Source organism: Parasteatoda tepidariorum, chromosome 9 (assembly GCF_043381705.1).
Source record: "Parasteatoda tepidariorum isolate YZ-2023 chromosome 9, CAS_Ptep_4.0, whole genome shotgun sequence".
Taxonomy (NCBI): Eukaryota; Metazoa; Arthropoda; class Arachnida; order Araneae; family Theridiidae; genus Parasteatoda; species Parasteatoda tepidariorum.
In genome coordinates this window covers 51,538,358-51,561,618 of record NC_092212.1, presented here as the reverse complement: position 1 = coordinate 51,561,618, position 23,261 = coordinate 51,538,358, and the positions used below count along the sequence as shown (strand labels likewise).

The window sequence follows — 23,261 nt, the reverse complement described above, 5'->3', positions numbered from 1 at the left end:
ATCTTCTCAATCATTTTCATAGAATCAAAAGTGTATACTATTTTTAAAAAATTCTTTTGTCACCTGTCTAGAATCTTAATGCTTTTTTTCCTTTTTCAAGAAGTAAATCTCTTATGTAAGTTAACTTTTTTTTTACATCCTGGAATATAGACAGATTTAACTACTTAGCCTCGAAGAAGAGCATCTGATAAAGTACTCATAAAATAAACAATTGCAGACGATTTTTGTGTCAAGTATTTTAGCTTTCATAGAACGGTAACAAACAGCATTTGTGTAATATAAATCATGTTCTCAATATCATTTAGCAGTATTTAAAATCATTCGGTTAATTATTTCTTAACTGTGTTTTTCTGCATTGTTCAGTTATTCAAATATTAGTTAAAATAACACCAAACAATTTTTTTTTATTCCTAAGGAACAAATAGAAATGGCTTTCGAGAGAATTGTAAGTAGATCGTTTGGCTATCTTTATCACTATTATCAACAATATTTATTTAAATATTTTGTTTGTTCATTTTATTGTTGTCCTTTTTACACTTTTTTAAAATTACTGTTATTATATATACTTTTAACATAAAATTTTAAACTAATTTTTAATTCNACTCTAATCTTTTTTTTTTTAACTAAATAAATCTCTTAGTAAATTATTTGCATTTTTATTCCACCTAGGAACCTAGACAGATTTCACAACTTGGCCTCGATATGGATATCTGATAAACAAAAAAATTAATTTATTTAAAAATTGATTAATTAAAAATTAAATTGCAAAATTAACAATCGCCGACGATATTTATCTCAAGTATTTTAGCTTTCAAAGAGCGATAACAAACAGCATTTGTGTAAAATGGATCATGTTGGTAATATCATTTAGTATTTGAAATCATTTAGTTAAATATTTGTGAACTCTATTTGTCTGTATTATTTAGTTATTGAAATATTTGTTAAAATCATAAAATTATTTCTTAAAGAATAATTAGAAATGGCTTTCGAGAAGTTTGTAAGAAAATTGTTTTATTATCCTCATCACTATTATCAAGAATATTTAAATATTTTGTGCCGTATGTTGATTTTTGTAGCCTTTCATTGCACTTTTAAAGCATTATTTCAAACTAATTTTAATAAACTTAACATTCAGTGCCTTTTGTCACAAGATCAAAACGTTTTTGGTGCTTTTTGTTTAATTCCGCAAGTATTATTGGGACTTAATTTAATATTATATTCATAATTTAGAGGAGTTGTTTTTTTGCAAAGAATTTGGTATTAAAGAGTTGCTAAGACTGATGTTATATTTAAATATTGACCAGAGAAATATTTTCTTATTTTATACTATTGAAATCTTTCATAAAGAATAAATAGAAGCTAAACATAACATTAGAGCTAATATAAATATTGAGAGAGTTCTATTACACACAGAGACAGTGAAGTACCTCTGAATCTTTTCAACCTTCAAACTGTTAATATTACTGAATTGTGGTCCTTTCAAACAATCTAGTTCATAATTCTCCCGTTACGTCATCTTTTTTTTCTATTTTTTTTTTCGTAAAAAAAAATCTGTTTGTTATATTTTAAATAACTCTGGAAAAAAAACTATGACAGTATATTTTACAAAAATTTACAAATAATATTCCATTAATAGTTTTCGGAAACTAAACGATCATTTCCAATCAGAGCCAGTTTAATCAGGGATGGTATAATTTTAGGGCCCTCTATTAGGGACCTCTAAAGTTTACGAAGGCAAAATTGATTTTTGTGATTTTCTGAAAATATATTAGATATTTTCAAGAGTGATGTTTTACTCCTTTATAATCATTAAAAGTTTCGCGCATTTTCAAGTGTAATATTCAGAAACTAGAAAAAATTTATGTCTAGTTTCATTTCTGTCTGTCCCTCACCCAACTCTCTAATTTTATCATTTTTTTCCCCTTGAGACCTTCCTTTCCTTTTTTTTAATTAACTTCCTGTAAACATCTACAAAACATAATTTTCTTGGTTCTCTGTGGTCAAAATAAAAACATAAAGTTCTAATTAAGTATTGTGCTTATAAATGTGTTTCTTTTTTTTTCCCTCAAAAAAATTACTTAGAATTTCCTTTTATTGACATAAAACCACGATTTTGTATAAAGTCTCTTTAAAAATACCACAAATATGAAAATAAGGCTTTTTGTACTTTGAAGAATCCTTAAATTTTTGTCCCGGGGCCTCCAAAATCTTTGTTCAGCCTTCGATGTCGTTGTTTTCTTCATTCGCTGCACTGTAGCCTTCTTCGGCCCACATGAAGGGAGTACCCAGTCATATCAAGAGAGCAGAGTTTCTCCGTGGGAAAAATAAAAACATAAAATTCTAATTAAATATAGTGCTTTTAAATTAGTTTTCTCCAAAAATAGTTGCTTAGAATTTCCTTTTATTGATATAAAACCATGATTTCGTATAAAGACTCTTTAAAAATTCTACAAAATAAGAAAATAAGTTTTTCTGTACTTTGAAGAATCCTTAAATTTTGTCCCTGGGCCTGTAAAATCTTTGTTCAGCCTTAGGTGTAGTTGTTTTCTTCCTCTGCTGCACTGTAGCTTTCGTGGGCCGAGACACACATAAATTGAGTACCCAGTCTTATCCCGAGAGCAGAGGTTATCGAAACGAAACAGAACAGTGCTACTATAATTTGTTTGGGTATGAACCTTTAGTAAACGTATTATAAGCTGGACTAAAACTAATTTTTATATCTCTAAGGAAAAATAAAGGTAGCTTAAGAACAAGAGAATATTAGTTAGTTCACAAAATAAAACAAACTTATCCATTCAGGCTCCGTAAATTAACTGACAAGAGCATGCTAATATGGTAGGTCCTTCTTCACTAGTAAGGTGTAATTCAGAGTTTATCCCATAGAAAAGAGAACTAATTCCAATATATTCGAGATACCAGGTCTTAGCACACTCCTCCCTAAGAAGTGATTGCTTGTTATACTGAAGTATATTTTTTTGCAAATTTTACCTGTTCTTTCTCTTTAGGTGGCACGTTCGATTGGCGACATTTTGAGAATCATTATAACATTCACTCGACCATTCTCTGACAAAATTCTTTCGATTTTGTACCGAATTTTCATGGGACCTACAAAGCCACTACCTCCCATACGCAATCCTTTATTACTTTACACAGCTTCCGAACTTGCTGAAAAAATTCGAAAGCGCCAGGTAAGAATGATTGTTTTTTAATTTTGTCCTTTTGTACAAAAATACATTGTTTATTTTATTATCTAACTGATTTAATTTTAAATATAAGTTCAAATTCCACGGTTGTGATTTAGCATTAATTTTTGAAAAAAAGATTTAAAAAAATACAGCATCAAAGACGTATTGGCCAAATATTGAAGCTAAGAAAAATTTAATGTTCTTATTTTATAACAGAAAATAAACAAGTATTTTTTTTAAAAAAAAATTTCTAAAACCATGTTCTTCATGTGAATTTAAAATGAGAAAACAAATTGATTTTATTTTATAACCGTCGTTGAACAGCCGACCCAATTTTATGGGTTTACTACTATTAATGTTCAACTCCGTAGATTTGTAATTTTGAACCCAATCCAGAAGACAAGGGAGCTCTTGGATCGAGTATTGCGAGAAATTTGCCTTCGAGAAGGGCTTTTTGATTAAGCTAACCCGCATTTGCGTTACATGAAGAGGAAGACCACGAGAACCTCCCACGGTTAGCCTGACGGCAAGGGGACTGTAACCCATGATCCGTCTACCACTGAGGATATTTCACATCAGCACTGTGGTCGGTGCAAGCCGGTTGCGGAATTCGTATCCACTGGGATTCGAACTGGGTTAGCCTCATTGGAAGGCGAACGCTCTATCCTCTGAGCTATCGCGGCTCTGATTTTATTATTGTACTAATATCTGAAAAATCGAAAAAAAAGAAAGGATAAAAAAAAAAGAAACGACACAAAAGAAAATGAAAAAAAATAAACATTGAAGCTCCATTTTCACTATAAAATTCCTTTGCGTTTTTAGAAAGTTACTATACATTTTGTGTCGTATGTTGATTTTTGTTGCCTTTCGGTACACTTTTCTAAAAAAATGCATTATTATAATATTTTAACATTAAATAAAGTCACTAAACATACAGTACATTTTTTGTTTTATTGGAATTGGTCAGCCGAATATGATGGATACTCCCAGAGAGGAGAGATGACCAAGGGAGAAAATCCACCATAATTCTTAAATTTAAAATACAAAAAAGGGTTGATCAAAATAATAGAAACACTTCCGTACTATCGCTAAGTAAACAATTTTTCTTTCATCAACCAATATTTTCGTAGATTTTACATGGCAAAACTGTTGACGAAATTTGAAAGATCATGCGTGAAGCTTTTCAAAATAATGTCATTTTTACTCATGCAAAGATCAGATTAAACAAAATGTGCAATGGAATACAGTAACCTTTCTCAAGTTTATACCAACAATTATTTTGTAGGATGATTTTTTCTTCATTGTATTGTTATAATAAAGGAAATCAGGAAAAGAAAGGCTTACAATTTTGCCATGTAAAAACTTCCAAAACATTTATTACTGAAGGAAAAATTGTTGATGTTGAAGTTAGTATAAAAGTGTTCCATCATTTTTCAATGTTACTATTACTATATCATGATATTAAGCTGCTATTAATGCCTTTCACACCATTTGTCTCAGTTGCCTACGGCCACACATATCAGATAAAGAAACGAAGCATCCGTTGGTCTGAACAGGCGTGCCACGGATGACTAAAAATTTAAAAAGTGGTAGAAACTCAATTCACTTTTATTTATTCACAATCTTTTTAAATGTTCAATAGTAACTACCACTATGACTTCCATTTTAAATTATACGTAATTAGACCAAAAAGATTCTTTTCAAATGTTTTTAATTTTTTAATCGCCACATTTTTTTATTTTCAGTTGCCCTTTTTCACCGCTAACCCTGCGTAGATAGTAGCTCCGCAGCATCTCATATGAAGCCAATTCAATCCAAATTCCTATATGTATGTCCAATAAATTTTAATTACATAGCAGGATTTTCAGTAGCAGAGAAACGACGTGTAAAATGATTCTCTCTCATATTTGAGGAAAGAATTTTTGATAAATTAATAAATTAAAGCTTTAATTTCGAATTCCTGATTTATAAATCACAAGCAGGATGAGCGTCATGTTATTGACCTACAGACTAGAGGAAAACACACGCATTGTGTTGCTTCGGAAGAGGGGAAAAACTGATAGTAGAATCAATTCATTTCCCATCATATTTCTGACAGGAGTAAAATATTTTTCCAGGCATGAAACAATTTTGTATTTATGGATATTAATTAATAAGATAATAATTTTGCCTGTATAGCATATTAATTAATTAATAAGATCTTATTTACTCCTTCCGAAATTAAATGTTTTTGCTCCCAATTTTTTGTTTCTTTTTCTTGGATAAGGATCCCTGAGAGAGTTTTTCTCGTGACGGTAAGTTAGTACACAAACTTGAAAAAGTATGATAAGTAAAGTTTTTCAATGTAGGTAAAATGTGAGGATGTAATGAAAGCTTACGTGGAGAGATCCCGGGAGGTACATCCTTTTATTAATGCAGCTTGTGACGAGAGATATGAATATGCACTGAAAGATGCAAGAAATATCGATATCTTTTTGGATAAAAATGAAAAGCTTCTGGATGATATTGAGAGAGATACACCGTTACTCGGAGTACCTTTTACGTGCAAAGAAGCTATAGGAGTAAAAGGTACCTTAAGCATATGTATTATCTTTTATCTTCTAAATACAGTATATATATGTATATATGCATTGTCATTTTGCCGAGAATTTTCTTCCTGGACACTGCAGTGTAAATGTAAAGACACTGTAAGTGAAATCTAAAATAAAATTTCAAAAATCTGATAAAACAAAATTTATTTTCGGATAAAAGTTTTTTTGCATAAAAGTTTTGCATAAAACGTTGATTTTTCTTTGCGCGCCAGCATACCTTCCAACATATGAAGCTTGTTAGACAATGTAAGTGCTTTAATTGACTGCAATTTTCCATAAATCAAACGATATGAAATCTAAAATAAAATTTCAAAAATCTGATAAAACAAAATTTTTTTTCGGACAAAAGTTTTTTTGCATAAAACTTTTGCATAAAACGTTGATTTTTCATTGCGCGGCAGCATACCTTCCAACATATGAAGCTTGTTAGGTAATGTAATTGCTTCAATTGACTACAATTTTCCATAAATCAAACGATATGAAATCTAAAATAAAATTTCAAAAATCTGATAAAACAAAATTTATTTTCGGATAAAAGTTTCTTTGCATAAAACGTTGATTTTTCTTAGCGCGGCAGCATACCTTCCCCAACATATGAAGCTTGTTAGACAATGTAAGTGCTTCAATTGACTACAATTTTCCATAAATTAAACGATATGAAATCTAAAATAAAATTTCAAAAATCTGATAAAACAAAATTTTTTTTCGGATAAAAGTTTTTTTGCATAAAACTTGTGCATAAAACGTTGATTTTTCTTTGTGTGGCAGCATACCTTCCAACATATGAAGCTTGTGTGCAATATTTTCTTCCGTAGTATAGAACTAAAGCAGAAATTATTAAAATAAACTGTATTTTTGTACAACTTTTATCAGAACTTAAGAGAATAACTATTTGTCTATAAAACTCTTAATTTATCAGTTTTAATAATTTGTGTTTAGTGACCACAGAAACACACAACACCATATTTGGTATATTTTCAATAAACATATACTGAAAACTTCCAGAACTTTATTAATTTTTAACCAAAACCTTACAAACTGCAATAAAGAGATTCAAAAATAATTTAAAGCTTTAATTTAATAGCTATTACATTAATTATGATTATTGATTAATTTTATTATTTTCTGTTAAAAAAAAGTAGACCTAAATTTTACATTTTGGATAATACAGTTTTATTGACTTTTTATGTTATTAATACATATTTTTATTGGTACTTCATTATAAAACAAAATATTTTGATGTATTATTTTCACTAAAATCTGTATTAACTAATAAAGATACTTTAAAGTATGTAGCAAATGATAAGAAGCAATGAAAATGATAAGAATAAGTAAACTAAACCAGATTTTGAAAATAAATCTTTAAAATTTTGTTTTATTGTGGAGATTTTTTTTTATCTTTAGGAATGGCCCAAACTTGTGGCTATTATAAATCGAAAAATGCAGTTGCTGCACAAGATGCCGATACTACAGCACTATATAGAAAAGCTGGAGCAATACCTGTGACTGTTACAAACGTTCCAGAAACGTTATTGTGGTGGGAGAGTGCAAACCTTGTCTTTGGCATGTCTAAAAATCCATATGATAACACAAGAACAGTAGGGGGAAGTTCAGGTAGTAATCCATAATTTTTTTATGCAAAACTCGTTTTACAAAATCCGTATGATAACACAAGAGCAGTTGGAGAAAGTTCAAGGTGTAATCCATAACTGTTTTGGTAAAACTCGTTCTACTGAATCCGTATGATAATAAAAGAACAGTTAGAGAAAATTCAGGGTAGTAATCCATATTTTTTATGCAAAAGTCGTTTTACAAAATTAGCATGATAACACAAGAGCAGTTGGAGGAAGTTCAAGTAGTAATCCATATTTTTTTCACGCAAAACTCGATTTACTAAATCCGTATGATAACACAAGAGCAGTTGGAGGAAGTTTAGGGAGTAATCCATAACTGTTTTGTCAAAACTCGTTTTACTAAATCCACATGATAATAAGGGAACAGTTAGAGGAAATTCAGCGTAGTAATCCGTATTTTGTATGCAAAAGTCGTTTAACAAAATTAATATGATAACACAAGAACAGTTGGAGGAAGTTCAAGCAGTAATCTATATTTTTTTCATGCAAAATTCGTTTTACAAAATCCATATGATAACACAAGAACCAAAGTTCATGTAGTAATAATTCTATAAATTTTAATGTAAACCTTATTGCACTGGATCCATATAATAGCATAAAAAAACAAAATGAGGAAGTTTGAGTAATATATAATTGTTACGTTTCTAAAAAGAACGCACAATGATGATAAGATTCTCAAAAGGTTCATCTATTTTAGTTTCTTGTAGCTATAAAACTTAAGTATTATTTGAAAGATTTAACAAAGCTCATAAAGGCAACGAAATCGAAATATCATCATTAACGTCTAGTTGAACACATTCTTTTGCATGATGATGCTAGATTCCAAACAGCAAATATAACCAATGAACTTCGGCAGAAACTCAAATAATGAACTTAATCCCACATCTATTTTGATGTGTCTTACATTTTCCATCAGCTCAAAAAAGGACTACGTGTTTCAAACAAACGAAGAGANTGAACACATTCTTTTGCATGATGATGCTAGATTGCAAACAGCAAATATAACCAATGAACTTCGGCAGAAACTCAAATAATGAACTTAATCCCACATCTATTTTGATGTGTCTTACATTTTCCATCAGCTCAAAAAAGGACTACGGGTTTCAAACAAACGAAGTGATCAAGATGCGCAGCTTATCCAAACTATAGTCAATGGTTTTTGCGAGCATGACATTGTGCAACTATTAACACAATGGGGAAAGTGTCTGAACCATAGCTGCCGAATCTTCTGATTGATTTTCTTCAGATTATTTTGAGATTTTCTTTTTGTACTTAAACTGGTAATAAAATATATACCTTTAATATTTATATTTTATTTAACAAAATCGTATTATTTTGACTACCACTACTCATAAATATTATAAGTAAATGAATCCAAATCCTTATCTAATTTTAAGAAATATTAATTTTTCGCGAAGGTAAGACAATTTCTGCTTCAAATTGCAAATTCAACTGTTACATCGCTACCAATACAAAGTACCTTAAACTGAAAGCGTGGAAAATGGCAACAATGGAAATGGCCAATTAAGACTACACTTTTCGGTTAGATTAAGTAAATTGTATGAAACAGCGATTGGCTTGTTATTTACTAAACATACCAAATTTGTCATAATTTTTCAGGTGGGGAAGCAGCTATAATAACATCTGCTGCAGCTGTTATTGGTATTGGAAGCGACTTGGCTGGTAGCATACGAATGCCATCATCATTTTGTGGAATTTTCGGGCATAAGCCTTCCCGAAGTGAGTATCTTATTATTATGAACTTAAGTTTCAACTTAAAAAATAGTTTAATATAATTGGATACCAACAATGTACGTCATATTTATTAAATGGTGACATTTGTAAATTCAGAAGCTAATCAGGTTCGACAAACGTACATGACGTCGCTTACCGTCATCCAATTAAATCTGATTTAAATCACCTGATCGGGCATCAGGTGATTCAAATCATATTAAATCAGATCAATCACTTCAATTTTCTAGAGTTCCAAGTACCCAATTATTATAAAAAGTTTATCTCCTTAAAAGAGTCTTTCAAATATTTATACTTCAGTTCGCGTCATCATAATTTGGTAAAGTCGGCAAATGCAGATCGATTTTGCTATAACAATTGCCCCTTGAAATGATCAGTTTCTATTTAACGTAATCAGAGCTAAAATGAATCAAGTCTATAAACAATAGTTTTGAGATAAATGTTGCTATTAACATGAAAAGAATCCTTTAGCGATTTAAGCCTATTAGATTTATGAATTTAGTTCTCTCATGTTAGTTTCAGGGACATAGTTCACTATAACTCTTAATATATTGGGTGTTTATGAACTCTACATACAAACTTGGAAGGAAGGAAGAGAGCACATCATAAAAATTGATAATTCCATAAATTGTCAATGCACGCCTCTAGAGACGCTATCCTGTTGTAGACGAGCTGCTCATGCGTATTTGAACATGTACTTAGATGTACTTACATTTGAACACGTCTAAATTATCTTAATTTCATGTTTTCTCACATTTATTGTCAAACCATTTTAAGTGGAAGTGTTCCCCAAGCTTGTAAAAATCGTCAATTGTATTTTACTTTTCCTTAAGATTTTAACTGTTTTCATTGCAGTTTAATTTCTTTAAAGAAATATTTGAAATATTGATAAAAGAATTATTATAAACAAAAAGATATATGATGTCACGTAAAAATTATTAATTGAATCAATCGAAAAATCACCAGTTAAGCGATTAACAAACGTTTAACGTTAAACGATAAACTTCTTAAAATTTGAAGAATTTTGGAGTGGGTTAAAAGCTCCGAGGAACAAACCGACTCTTTATCCAAGTTTCAAAATATTAAATTATTATATTCAAAGAACACAATACATGCTCCATTTAACAATTCGAAAAAGTTGAGCCGTCGAGGCTCAGGGGATAAAGCGCTCGACACTCTCAATGATGTGATCCTGGTTCAAATCCCAGCGATGGCTGGTCGATACAATTCACACGGACCACAATGCTGACGTAAAATATCATCAGTGGTAGGCAGATCATGTATTAGAGTCCCCTTGCCATCTGGCTAACCATGGGGGTTTCAGTGGCTTTTTACTCTATGTAACGCAAATGCGGGTTAGTTCCATCAAAGAGTCCTCCACAACGATAAATTTCTCCCAATACTTGATCCAAGAGTTCCCTTGTCTTCTGGATTGAATTCAAAATTACGAGGCTATGGAATTGAACATTAATAGTCGTAAATTCAAAAAAATTTGCTTCCGCAGTTTATCGATGATTGCAAAATAGAATAAAACAATGCGAAGTTAAGTTGGCATGAAGTTTAGATGTTTTGTCAGCTTTCTCAGTTGTTTGATTGCAACGTAACATTTCAATGAATTGATTTGGTTGAATAGATTATATATCAAACTGCTCCCCGGAAGATGCAGAAGAAGACGCCTTATTGGATGATTTCATTAGCACAGGACCAATGTGTCGATACGCCAAAGATTTGTCCTTATTGGTGCGAATTTTATCTGACAACAGCAATAAAGTGCCACTGGACAAAAGAGTAAGTATTTTTCAGAATTATAGAAAAATTTTAGATATCAAATTATTAGTGGACAAGGTTTTCTGTAATATGGCGAAAATTGACATCCAAAAAGTATGCAAAATAGGGGTCACGAAATAATATAAGTGGTGAAAAAAAAAACGTTTTCGAATTCTGTCGAATTACTACTGAGAAGGACGAAATTAAACATCTAAGTTTGAAGTTGTTTTCAATGTTTCAGTCTTTTCTCCTTTTTTAGTTTCTTCTGGCAAATAAATGGGCTTTGAAGTTTTGAATCTCGCCTTTCTCGTTAATGGTTCGTCAGGTTCAGATAAAAAATTTCTTTAAACATAAGTTTGAGATTAACATTTTCTAAACTGCGATGTTTCTTCACTGATCATTTACTTCTTTTTCTCGTGGTTCATAAAAATTTATATTAAGGGTTATGATTACCAAAAATCAGCATAATTTAAGATACTAAAGCCTTTTGCAATAAGCATAGACGGTAGAGTTCATGTTATTGTTCCAAATGTTGAATGAACTTAAAATTATATTGATACAAAATAAGGGCCTAGCTAACAAAGAAAAACCTTAAAGTGTAGAAACGTGTTTAATTTTAATACTTAAATACTCACAGTTTATTTGCATATCCAGATCCACATTTAACTTTCCTTTAGAGTTAAATAATGAGCCAAAACATGCATATTATTTCCTAACTTATTCTTTTGTTACATAAAAACTGTTCTCAGATTATCGCCATTAACATAACATTTATGACAATAATCTAATCAGACTCTGTCATACAGAGATCGTAACGATTACTTAATAAAAAATTATTATCAATTTCTGACGAATAATTGTCAAGGTCAGGCAGTATAACTAAACTAAAAGAGTATTGAAAATAAATTGTGCAAAGTGTCTGAAGTAATTGGCAAGTGAATTATTTTTATAAAAATAATAATATGTTTCATATTTGTGTAATAGTCTTTATTTTTAAAGGTGAATTTTCGGAATGTAAAAATTTATTACATGGAAGAAATTCCTGGGAAACTTAATTGCTCAACACCAGATGCTAAAAATAAAATTCACCAGGTTGGTAAGATGTTTCTCTGAAATTTATGTTATTTATAATATTATTTTTAATAGTTTGTTTCTAGCGGCAATTGAAAAGAAATTCATCATTTTTATTTTATTTATTTATTTATTTATTTGAAAAAAAGTTTACATTTTTTGCATATTATTTCAATTTTGTATTCAACTTCTTAAAAAAATACTCACATTTTATAGTATATTTTTTGTTTTAATAAAAATGTTCAAAATATACATAATACACACCATTTAATTTCTTACTTATGTTGAAGGAATAGTTTTATTTTATGCTAATTTTATGTCCATAAATATGTTTAAATGACGCATAATTAATCTTTAACAGTTTATGAGCTTCTCTAATGTTTAATAATTCTGTATTCTTGATCTCTGTTTTCTAACTCTGCATCAATTATAGCGAAAATGGAATGATTTAAAACATTTCTCACAGAACATCACCCTGGACCATACTGAAAAATACGTTTGACTGACCACAGCTACAATATTTTGGTCATTCAGTGGTATTTTGGTTCAGATTTGCAGCGAGAATGGTATATATTTTAGTATGGAGACATCACATAATTCCATTTCTGTTTTTTAACATACATAATGTGGTAGCTAATGATAGAAATTATCCACTTTGTTTATGCACATATGTCTTCCACTTCTTTTCCGATAAGGATAAATCACTTGTCACTATCAAATATTGTATTTTCGACTCATCGTCAAGCAAGAATGATTTAAGGAGCCAAGTATTCTACCTTTTTTTTTGGGGGGGGGAGGATTTTTTTCCAACGCTTCAAAGGGGAACCTTGTACACTCCTAGGCCTAATATTCCAATGGAGATAATGCAATAACATCCTGAAAATATTTTTCAACTGATTCAAGAAACTACAAGGCGTGAGATACTTGATTCCAATACTTGATCCAGGAGCTCCCTTGTCTTCTGGATTGGGTTTTAAATTACAAGGCTACGGAGTTGAACTTTAGTAGTCGTAAACCCAAAACTGTGTCGACTGTTCAACGACGGTTATAAAATGCAAAATGAAAAAGTGTGAAGAATTAGAGCCGTGGTGACTCAGGGGATAAAGAGCTCGCCCAAAAAGATAACCTGAGTTCGAAACTCAGCGATGGTTGGTAGATGCGAACACGGCAAATAAAATAAAATGGAGAAAGACGAGCTCTTATAAGGTAGCTTTCAATTAGATTGAGTACTCATCTTTTAGCGGCCAGACTATATCTTTTAATTATTATTACTCATTATACTTTTCAGATCCAAGGAACGCTTTAGGATACTTCAACAAACACATGGTACCCATAACCTGGAAAAATTAACGAATGGTAACGGACTTTTCTCAAGACTTATTAAAATTTCAGAAAATTAACTTCCAATTATTTTTATATATTCAGTTTTGAAGTTTTTCGCACCACCGATAAACTGAATGAAAATACCTTTAGCAGTTATAAATGCTTCAAAGTATGTAATTTTTTAAACTTAAATTACCATTTTAAAGCAGTTTCAAGACCATGCTTGGTAAGAATCAGATATCAAATCTAGAGAGGTTATTGGTCAACACTTTTAGCGTATTTTGTCTCACGCTTCATCTCTGCTTTTATTACTTTTGGTTATAAGGTACTTTTTCTTGAAGGTACTTCAAACCTTTCTGCTAAATGTTGCGTTTTCAATATAGTAATCGGTGCTGTGTTGGAAAAGTTTATCAAAAAATTCCGATATTCATGAAACGATTAATGAATCATTGTAACTTCATATAACGAACTAATTTGCGAGGCTGGTTTCAAAAATTTTTGTTCAAGATTTGTTTATATTTACAGTACTAAGAACTTATTTTGTTTTTTCTCTCATTTTAAACATAATTTAATATTTTTTGCTTACTTTAACTGTCAAAAATTTTTTAAAATTCCAGGCTGTGAAACACTTCGAAACAACGTACGGCGTGACGCCAACACGCTTAGAAATGGATGAACTAGAGTATGCATTTCCCATGTGGGAGTGCAAATTGCTAAAAAGAGGAATCAGTTCCGTCAAAGACATTCTAGCCGGTAAAGACGGTAAAATCAATCTGTGGTTAGAACTGCTAAAAAGTCTATTTCGTATGTCAAACCACACATTGCCATCAATTTTCTTGGCAATGATTGAAAGAAGAAGTAAAGACAAATTATATCATTTTTGTCTCCAGCAATACCGAAGTATGGAGAAGAAGTTTCTTGAAATCTTTAAGGAAGATGCCATTTTCTTGATACCGACTCATCCCGAGACTCCTCCCCATTACCTGATGACCATCCCAAAGTATCCAAACATAGCGTACACGTGTATATTCAGTATTTTAGGGTTTGCGTCCACTCAGATACCAGCAGGATTGAGCCACGGATTACCGTTTGGTATTCAGGCCATAAGTGGATATTATAAAGATCACCTTACGATAGCGACGGCAATCGAATTAGAAGAGGTTTTCGGTGGTTGGATAAGTCCCTCTCCGGTGGTTCTTGCAAAAGACAAGCTAAGAACTTGACTTTTCATTTCATAACAATGTATGTACCGCACATTTGACCGTTTTGTTCTTCTGTATAAACAATAGGGGCTTGATTCATATATCAAACCCGAAATGGTCTATCAAGAAACATTTTATCGGTGAGAAGTCACCAGGTTTCTAATGAATTCGCTTTAGATTTACTTTATATACTATTAGATCTAGATTGCATCTGGACCAGAGGTTCTTAATTTTTTTCGGCTATGAAATCCTAAATAGTCCACCTTCTTTTCGCATAACTACGACTTTATAAAATAGGTATACAAAGAAAAATGTGAACGTAATAATCAATAAAATAGTACGATGAAATTAAAGCTAAAAAAACTTTTATAAGAGTTGATAATAATTTTTAGGAAACATATTTCNATATCTTTTAATTATTATTACTCATTATACTTTTCAGATCCAAGGTACGCTTTAGGATACTTCAACAAACACATGGTACCCATAACCTGGAAAAATTAACGAATGGTAACGGACTTTTCTCAAGACTGATTAAAATTTCAGAAAATTAACTTCCAATTATTTTTATATATTCAGTTTTGAAGTTTTTCGCACCACCGATAAACTGAATGAAAATACCTTTAGCAGTTATAAATGCTTCAAAGTATGTAATTTTTTAAACTTAAATTACCATTTTAAAGCAGTTTCAAGACCATGCTTGGTAAGAATCAGATATCAAATCTAGAGAGGTTATTGGTCAGCACTTTTAGCGTATTTTGTCTCACGCTTCATCTCCGCTTTTATTACTTTTGGTTATAAGGTACTTTTTCTTGAAGGTACTTGAAACCTTTCTGCTAAATGTTGCGTTTTCAATATAGTAATCGGTGCTGTGTAGGAAAAGTTTATCAAAAAATTCCGATATTCAAGAAACGATTAATGAATCATTGTAACTTCATAAAACGAACTAATTTGCGAGGCTGGTTTCAAAAATTTTTGTTCAGGATTTGTTTATATTTACAGTACTAAGAACTTATTTTGTTTTTTCTCTCATTTTAAACATAATTTAATATTTTTTGCTCACTTTAACTGTCAAAAATTTTTTTAAATTCCAGGCTGTGAAACACTTCGAAACAACGCACGGCGTGACGCCAACACGCTTAGAAATGGATGAACTAGAGTATGCATTTCCCATGTGGGAGTGCAAATTGCTAGAAAGAGGAATAGGTTCCGTCAAAGACATTCTAGCCGGTAAAGACGGTAAAATCAATCTGTGGTTAGAACTGCTAAAAAGTCTATTTCGTATGTCAAACCACACATTGCCATCAATTTTTTTGGCAATGATAGAAAGAAGAAGTAAAGACAAATTATATCATTTTTGTCTCCAGCAATACCGAAGTATGGAGAAGAAGTTTCTTGAAATCTTTAAGGAAGATGCCATTTTCTTGATACCGACTCATCCCGAGACTTCTCCCCATTACCTGATGACCATCCCAAAGTATCCAAACGTAGCGTACACGTGTATATTCAGTATTTTAGGGTTTGCGTCCACTCAGATACCAGCAGGATTGAGCCATGGATTACCATTTGGTATTCAGGCCATAAGTGGATATTATAAAGATCACCTTACGATAGCAACGGCAATCGAATTAGAAGAGGTTTTTGGTGGTTGGATAAGTCCATCTCCGGTAATTCTTGCAAAAAAGAAGCTAAGAACTTGACTTTTCATTTCATAACACTATATGTACTGCGCATTTGAGCGTTTTGTTCGTCTATATAAACAATAGGGGGGCTTGATTCATATATCAAAACCCGAAATGGTCTATCAGGAAACATTTTTATCTGTGAGAAGACACCATGTTTCTAATGAATTCACTTAGATTTACCTAATATACTATTAGATCTAGACTACATCTAGACCAGAGGTCCTTAGTTAATTTCGGCTATGAAATCCTAAATAATCCACAATCTTTTCACAGAACTCCGACTTAATAAAATAAGTAAAGACAAATGGGAACGTAATAACCAATAAAAGAGTACGGTGAAATTAAAGCTAAAAAAAACTGTTATAAGAGTTGATATAAATTTTTAGGAAACATACTTCTTTATAGGCGAATTTAGCTATTTTATTTTGATTGTAAGAACGCGACGGGAAATAGTAATGCAATTTTCTATCAATTTATGTAAGAAAATACTCTTTAATTGCCATCTTGACTTTTTATGGTTCTTCGTGAAAAAGCGATTTCACATGGTTAGGCATAATCACTTCACCTCTTGAGTTGCAAGTACCCAATTATAGAAAATCACAAAACAAGACATTTTAAAAGGTGTCTAGTAAATTAAAATTGTGTAGAAACATCAGTAGAATTACATGAAATATCCACAATTAAAAATAATTTTATTAAAAGGTAACACCCAAAAAGTTTTACAATTACAGCCAACAAAAATTTGGTAAGTGTTCCTACAACGTCACTTAAGACTATGTAGGTGGTTTCTACATAAAGTTCTTCCATTATAATGAGAGGTAAAAAAATAAATTTTGAGGATTTTTTTCAGCAAAAAAAAATTAGCAAAAAAATTAAAAAAATGAAAAAAATAAGCTCTTTTATTTGTATACTTCTGCATTGTCATTGCTTTAATGTAACGCTTAATGTTTTAATGTTTGTGTTATTCGTTATCTTTTCTAACAACTTGCTTTATGTTTATTGAATATAAAAAAATCTTTATATTTCACTCTTCTTATTTTTAAAATGTTACCAAATATCATCGTGTTAACTCTAGGAGTAAAAAAATGGCAATAAAATTATAACAATGAGACGTTTAGCAAAGCAAACAATTCTTATCCAAAGCATTAAAATTAACAAATTAAATGAATTCATATTTAGATGGAGAATTCATGAGTTACATTAACTTAATGTAGTACATTTTATACAATTAAATGACCATCGGGCTCATAAGAAAATATATCACCTATTTCTAGCACCTTGTTTNGTGGTTAAAAACGAAAACGTTATCGAATTCTGTCGAATTACTACTGAGAAGGACGTAATTGAACATCAAATTTTGAAGTTGTTTTCAATAAAGTCTTTTCCCCTTTTTAGTTTCTTCTGACAACTAAATGGGTTTTGACTTTTTGAATATCGCCTTTCTCGTTAATGGTTCGTCAGGTTCAGATAAAATTTTTCTTTAAACATAAATTTGAGATAAACATTTTCTAAACTGCGTTGTTTCTTCACTAATCATTTACTTTCTTTTTCTCGTGGTTTATAAAAATTAATATTAAGGGCTATGATTACGAACAATCAGCATAATTTAAGATACTAATGCCTTTTGCAATAAGCATAGATAGTAGTGTTTTTGTTATCGTTCCAAATGTTGAATGAACTAAAAATGATATTGATACAAAAAAGGGCCTAGCTACAAAGAAAAGCGTTAAAGTGTAGATGCATCTTTGATTTTATTATTTAAATAAAACATACTCACTGTTTATTTGCATATTCAGATCCACATTTAACTTTCCTTTGGAGTTAAATAATTAGCCAAAACATGCTTATTATTTCCTGACATATTCTTTTGTTACATAAAAATTGTTCTCAGATTATCGCCATTAACATAAAATTTATGACAATAATCTAATTAGAATCTGTCATTCAGAGATCGTAAACGATTACTTAATAAAAAATTATTATCAATTTCAGACGAATAATTGTCAAGGTCAGTCATTGTAACTGAACTAAAATAATTTGGATTTCGAGGTAATAAGAATTAATTAAGGAGTCTGTAAGTCTTAGCGAGGTTAGGAAAAGATGTGTCATGGATGCACCCGCTTTATCAGCTAATCTAAAATTATTATTAGCTCAGATAATAATTTACTCTTTTATTGAAACTAAATTGTGCACAAGTATTTCGGAAGTAATCGACAAGTAAATTATTTTTATAAAAATAATATTTGTTTCATATTTTTGTAATAGTCTTTATTTTTAAAGGTTAATTTTCGGAATGTAAAAATTTATTACATGGAAGAAATTCCTGGAAAACTTAATTGCTCAACACCAGATGCTAAAAATAAAATTCATCAGGTTGGTAAAATGTTTCTCTGTAATTTATTTTATTTATAATATTATTTTTAACAATTTGTTTCTAGCGGACATTGAAAAGAAGTTCGTCATTTTTATTTTATTTACTTATTTATTTATTTGAAAAAAAGTTACATTTTTCGCATATATTTTAATTTTGTATTTAACTATCTAAAAATATACTCACATTTTATAGTATATTTTTTGTTTTAATAAAAATGTTTAAAAGATACATAATACACACAATTTAATTTCTTACTTATGTTGAAGGAATAGTTTTATTTTATGTTAATTTTACGTTAATAAATATGTTTAAATGATACATAATTAATCTTCAATAGCTTATAAAATTCATTAATATTTAATAATTCTGAATTCTTGATTTCTGTTTTCTAACTCTGCATGAATTATCACGAAAATCGAATGATTTAAAACATTTCTCACAGAGCATCATCCTGGATCATACTGATAAATACGTTTGACTGACTACAGCTACAGTATTTACTTTTTGCACTCCCAGTGCTCTAAAATGCTGTTTGAACAAATCGAAGCACTTAAAACTTTAAAATACATAATACATTATCTTAATATACTTTTTTTTAAATTCTTTAAATACTATGGTTGTTAATTATTAAGGCATAAAAAGATTAATTTTAGAGTGATGGCTGTTGAGGGTGACTCAGAGGCGACCTCGGACTGCAAAGGGTATATGTGAACTATTCTACCGTGGCGAAATATTACATATCGTGATATATATGTTACTCTGAATGCAGAAATTGGTGGTTGGTGACTTCCACCAGTGAATGTTGACAATCACATAGTCACTTTGGTATATGTCCGAAATATAAACTAGGTCTAGTTAAGTGCCACTGGTATATATTTACCTGGTTTGTCCTACATCATTGTTTTTGTAAGATCAAGTGCCACTGCCCAGTATGCATTTAATCGGTACTCCGAAAACTGATGTCCTCCTAAACTATCCTCAGCAGATGTTAAAATATCGTACAAATATAATAATATCAACGAATAATTTAATTTAAAATCGGATATGACAATATTTTGGGCATTCACCAAAGCGATTGTGTGATTCTTACTGGCGAAAGTCGACATTCTCTTGATTTCGGTCCTTCACGGTAGCATATGCACTGCTTGAAGACTAGATTTGCAGCGAGAATGGTATATATTTCAGTATGGAGACATCACATGAATCCATTTCTGTTTTTTGATATGCATAATGTGGTAGCTAATGATAGAAATTATCCACTTTGTTTAAGCACATATGTCTTCTACTTCCTCTCCGATAAGGACAGCTCGCTTGTCACTATCAAATATTGTATTTTCAACTCATCGTCAAGCAAGAACGATTTAAGGATCCAAGTATTCCATCCTTTTTTTTTTCTTGGGATTTTTTTCCATCACTTCAAAGGGGAGCGTTGTACACTCTTAGACCGAATTTTCCGATGGAGATGATGCAATAAAATCCCAAAAATATTTTTCAACCGAATCAAGAAATTACAAGACGTGAGATACTTGATCCCAATACTTGATCCAGGAGTTCCCTTGGCTTCTGGATTGGGTTTTAAATTACACGGCTGCGGAGTTGAACGTTAGTAGTCGTAAACCCCAAACCTGGATCAACTATTCAACGACGGTTATAAAATGTAAAATAAAAAATTATGAAGAATTAGAGCCGTGGTGGCACAGGAGATAGAGCTCTTGCCTCCCAAATGGATAACCCGGGTTCGAAACTCAGCGATGGCTGGTAGATGCGAACACGGTAAATAAAATAAAATGGAGAAAGACGAGTTCTTATAAGGTAGCTTTCAATTAGATTGAGTACTCATCTTTTAGCGGCCAGACTATATCTTTTAATTATTATTACTCATTATACTTTTCAGATCTAAGGTACGCTTTAGGATACTTCAACAAACACATGGTACCCATAACCTGGAAAAATTAACGAATGGTAACGGACTTTTCTCAAGACTGATTAAAATTTCAGATAATTAACTTCTAGTTATTTTTATAAAATCGGTTTTGAAGTTTTTCGCACCACCGATAAACTAAATGAAAATACCTTTAGCAGTTATAAGTACTTCAAAGTAGGTAATTTTTCAAAATTAAATTACCATTTTAAGACAGTTTCCAAACCATGCTTGGTAAGAATCAGATATAAAATCTAAAGGGGTTATTGGTCAACAGTTTTAACACATTTTGTCTCACGTTTTGTTTGTTTTAACATATTTCGTAACATATTTTGTCTGGTTTTATTACTTTTGGTTATAAACTACCTTTTCTTGAAGGTACTCCAAACCTTTCTGCTAAAAGTTACGTTTCGATATAGTAGTCGGGGCTGTGTTGGAAAAGTTTATCAAAAAATCCCTATATTCATGAAACGATTAATGAATCATTGTAATTTCATATAACGAACTAATTTGCGAGGCTAGTTTCAAATTTTTGTGTTCAAGATTTGTTTATATTTACAGTTTTATTAACCAATTTTGTTTTTATTTTGTTTAACCTTATTTTGTTTTTTCTCTCATTTTAAATATAATTTAATATTTTTTGCTCACTTTAACTGTCAAATTTGTTTTTAAATTCCAGGCTGTGAAACACTTTGAAACAACGTACGGCGTCACACCAACACGCTTAGAAATGGATGAACTAGAGTATGCATTTCCCATGTGGGAGTGCAAATTGCTAGAAAGAGGAATGAGTGCCGTCAAAGACATTCTAGCTGGCAAAGGTGGTAAAATCAATTTGTGGTTAGAACTGCTCAAAAGTCTATTTCGTATGTCAAACCACACATTGCCATCAATTTACTTGGCAATGATTGACAGGAGAAGTAAAGACAAGTTCTATCATTTCTGTCTCCAGCAATACCAAAGTATGGAGAGGAAGTTTCATGAAATCTTTAAGGAAGATGCCATTTTCTTGATACCGACCCATCCCGAGACTCCTCCCCATTACCTGATGACCATCCCAAAGTATCCAAACATAGCGTACACGTGTATATTCAGTATTTTAGGGTTTGCGTCCACTCAGATACCAGCAGGATTGAGCCATGGATTACCGTTTGGTATTCAGGCCATAAGTGGCTATTATAAAGATCACCTTACGATAGCAACGGCAATCGAATTAGAAGAGGTTTTCGGTGGTTGGATAAGTCCCTCTCCGGTGGTTCTTGCAAAAGACAAGCTAAGAACTTGACTTTTCATTTCATAACAATGTATGTACTGCGCATTTTACCGTTTTGTTCTTCTGTATAAACAATAAGGGCTTGATTCATATATCAAACCCGAAATGGTCTATCAAGAAACATTTTATCGGTGAGAAGTCACCAGGTTTCTAATGAATTCACTTTAGATTTACTTTATATACTATTAGATCTAGATTGCATCTGGACCAGAGGTTCTTAATTTTTTTTCGGCTATGAAATCCTAAATAATCCACCTTCTTTTCGCATAACTACGACTTTATGAAATAGGTATACAAAGACAAATGTGAACGTAATAATCAATAAAAGAGTACGATGAAATTAAAGCTAAAAAAACTTTTATAAGAGTTGATAATAATTTTTAGGAAACATATTTCCTTAAAGACAAATTCAGCTATTTTATTTTGATTGTAAGAAAGCGACGGTATATAGCAATGCAATTTTATATAAATTTATATAAAAAAATAATCTTTTAATTTCCATCTTGGCTTTTTATGGCTCTTTGTGAAAATGCGATTTAACATGGTTAGGCATAATCACTTCACCGCTCGAGTTGCAAGTACCCAATTGTAGAAAATCACAAAACACGACATTTGAAAAGTTTTCTAAAGGTGTCTAATAAATTAAAATTGTGTTGAAAAATCAGTAAAATTACATAAAATATCCACAATTAAAAATAATTTTATTAAAAGATTAATTTTATTTAAAAATAATTTTATTAATTTTATTTAATTTTATTATTATATTAATTACGACCCAAAAAAGTTTACAATCACAACCAACAAAAATTTGGTGAGTGTTCCTACCACGTCACTTAAGACTATCAAGGTGGTTACTACGTATTCTATCAAGGTGGTTACTACATAAAGTTCTGTCAAGGTGGTTACTACGTAAAGTTCTATCAAGGTGGTTACTACGTAAAGTTCTATCAAGGTGGTTACTACGTAGAGTTCTATCAAGGTGGTTACTACGTAAAGTTATTCCATTATAATGAGAGGTAAAAAAATAAATTTTGAGGGTTTTTTGCAGCGAAAAAGAATTAACAAATAAATAAAAAAAATAAAAATAATAATAAGCGCTTTTATTTGTATATTTCTGCGTTGTCATTGCTTTTATGTAACGCTAAATGTTTTAATGTTTTTGCTATTTGTTATCTTTTCTAAGAACTTTCATTATGTTTATTGAAAATAAAAAAAATTCTTTATATTTTACTCTTCTTATTTTTAAAATGGTACCTAACATCATTATCCTAACTCTAGGAGTAAAAAAAATGGCAATAAAATTATAACAATTAAACATTTAACTCTTGTCCAAAATTAACAAATTAAATAAATTCAGATTTAGATAGAGAATTCGTGAGTTACATTAACTTAATGTGGTGCAATCTAAAATAATTAAATAACCAGTGAGATTATAAGAAAATATATCATCTATTTCTAGCATCATGTTTACATCAGTACAAAG

At 30.7% G+C, this 23,261-nt stretch overlaps 1 protein-coding gene across 4 annotated transcripts; it reads left to right on the top strand.

Moving 5' to 3' along the window:
* On the top strand, nt 1-23,003 carry LOC107444208 (fatty-acid amide hydrolase 2). 4 transcript variants are annotated; one of them, XM_071185619.1, is made up of 9 exons: nt 46-255; nt 416-445; nt 3,006-3,188; nt 5,534-5,753; nt 7,181-7,390; nt 9,031-9,150; nt 10,796-10,950; nt 18,491-18,583; nt 21,185-23,003. In XM_071185619.1, exons 2-9 carry the CDS (start codon nt 428-430, stop codon nt 21,788-21,790), a joined length of 1,605 nt encoding a protein of 534 aa, XP_071041720.1. In that variant the 5' UTR covers nt 46-255; nt 416-427; the 3' UTR covers nt 21,791-23,003. The 4 variants fall into 4 exon arrangements, with proteins under 4 accessions (XP_042902497.1, XP_042902499.1, XP_071041720.1 ...); XM_043046563.2 differs by lacking the exons at nt 18,491-18,583; nt 21,185-23,003 and adding exons at nt 11,929-12,021; nt 13,941-14,929 and having other exon boundaries at nt 1-445; XM_043046565.2 differs by lacking the exons at nt 18,491-18,583; nt 21,185-23,003 and adding exons at nt 11,929-12,021; nt 15,620-17,327 and having other exon boundaries at nt 2-445.
* The last annotated feature ends 258 nt before the right edge of the window (nt 23,004-23,261 follow it).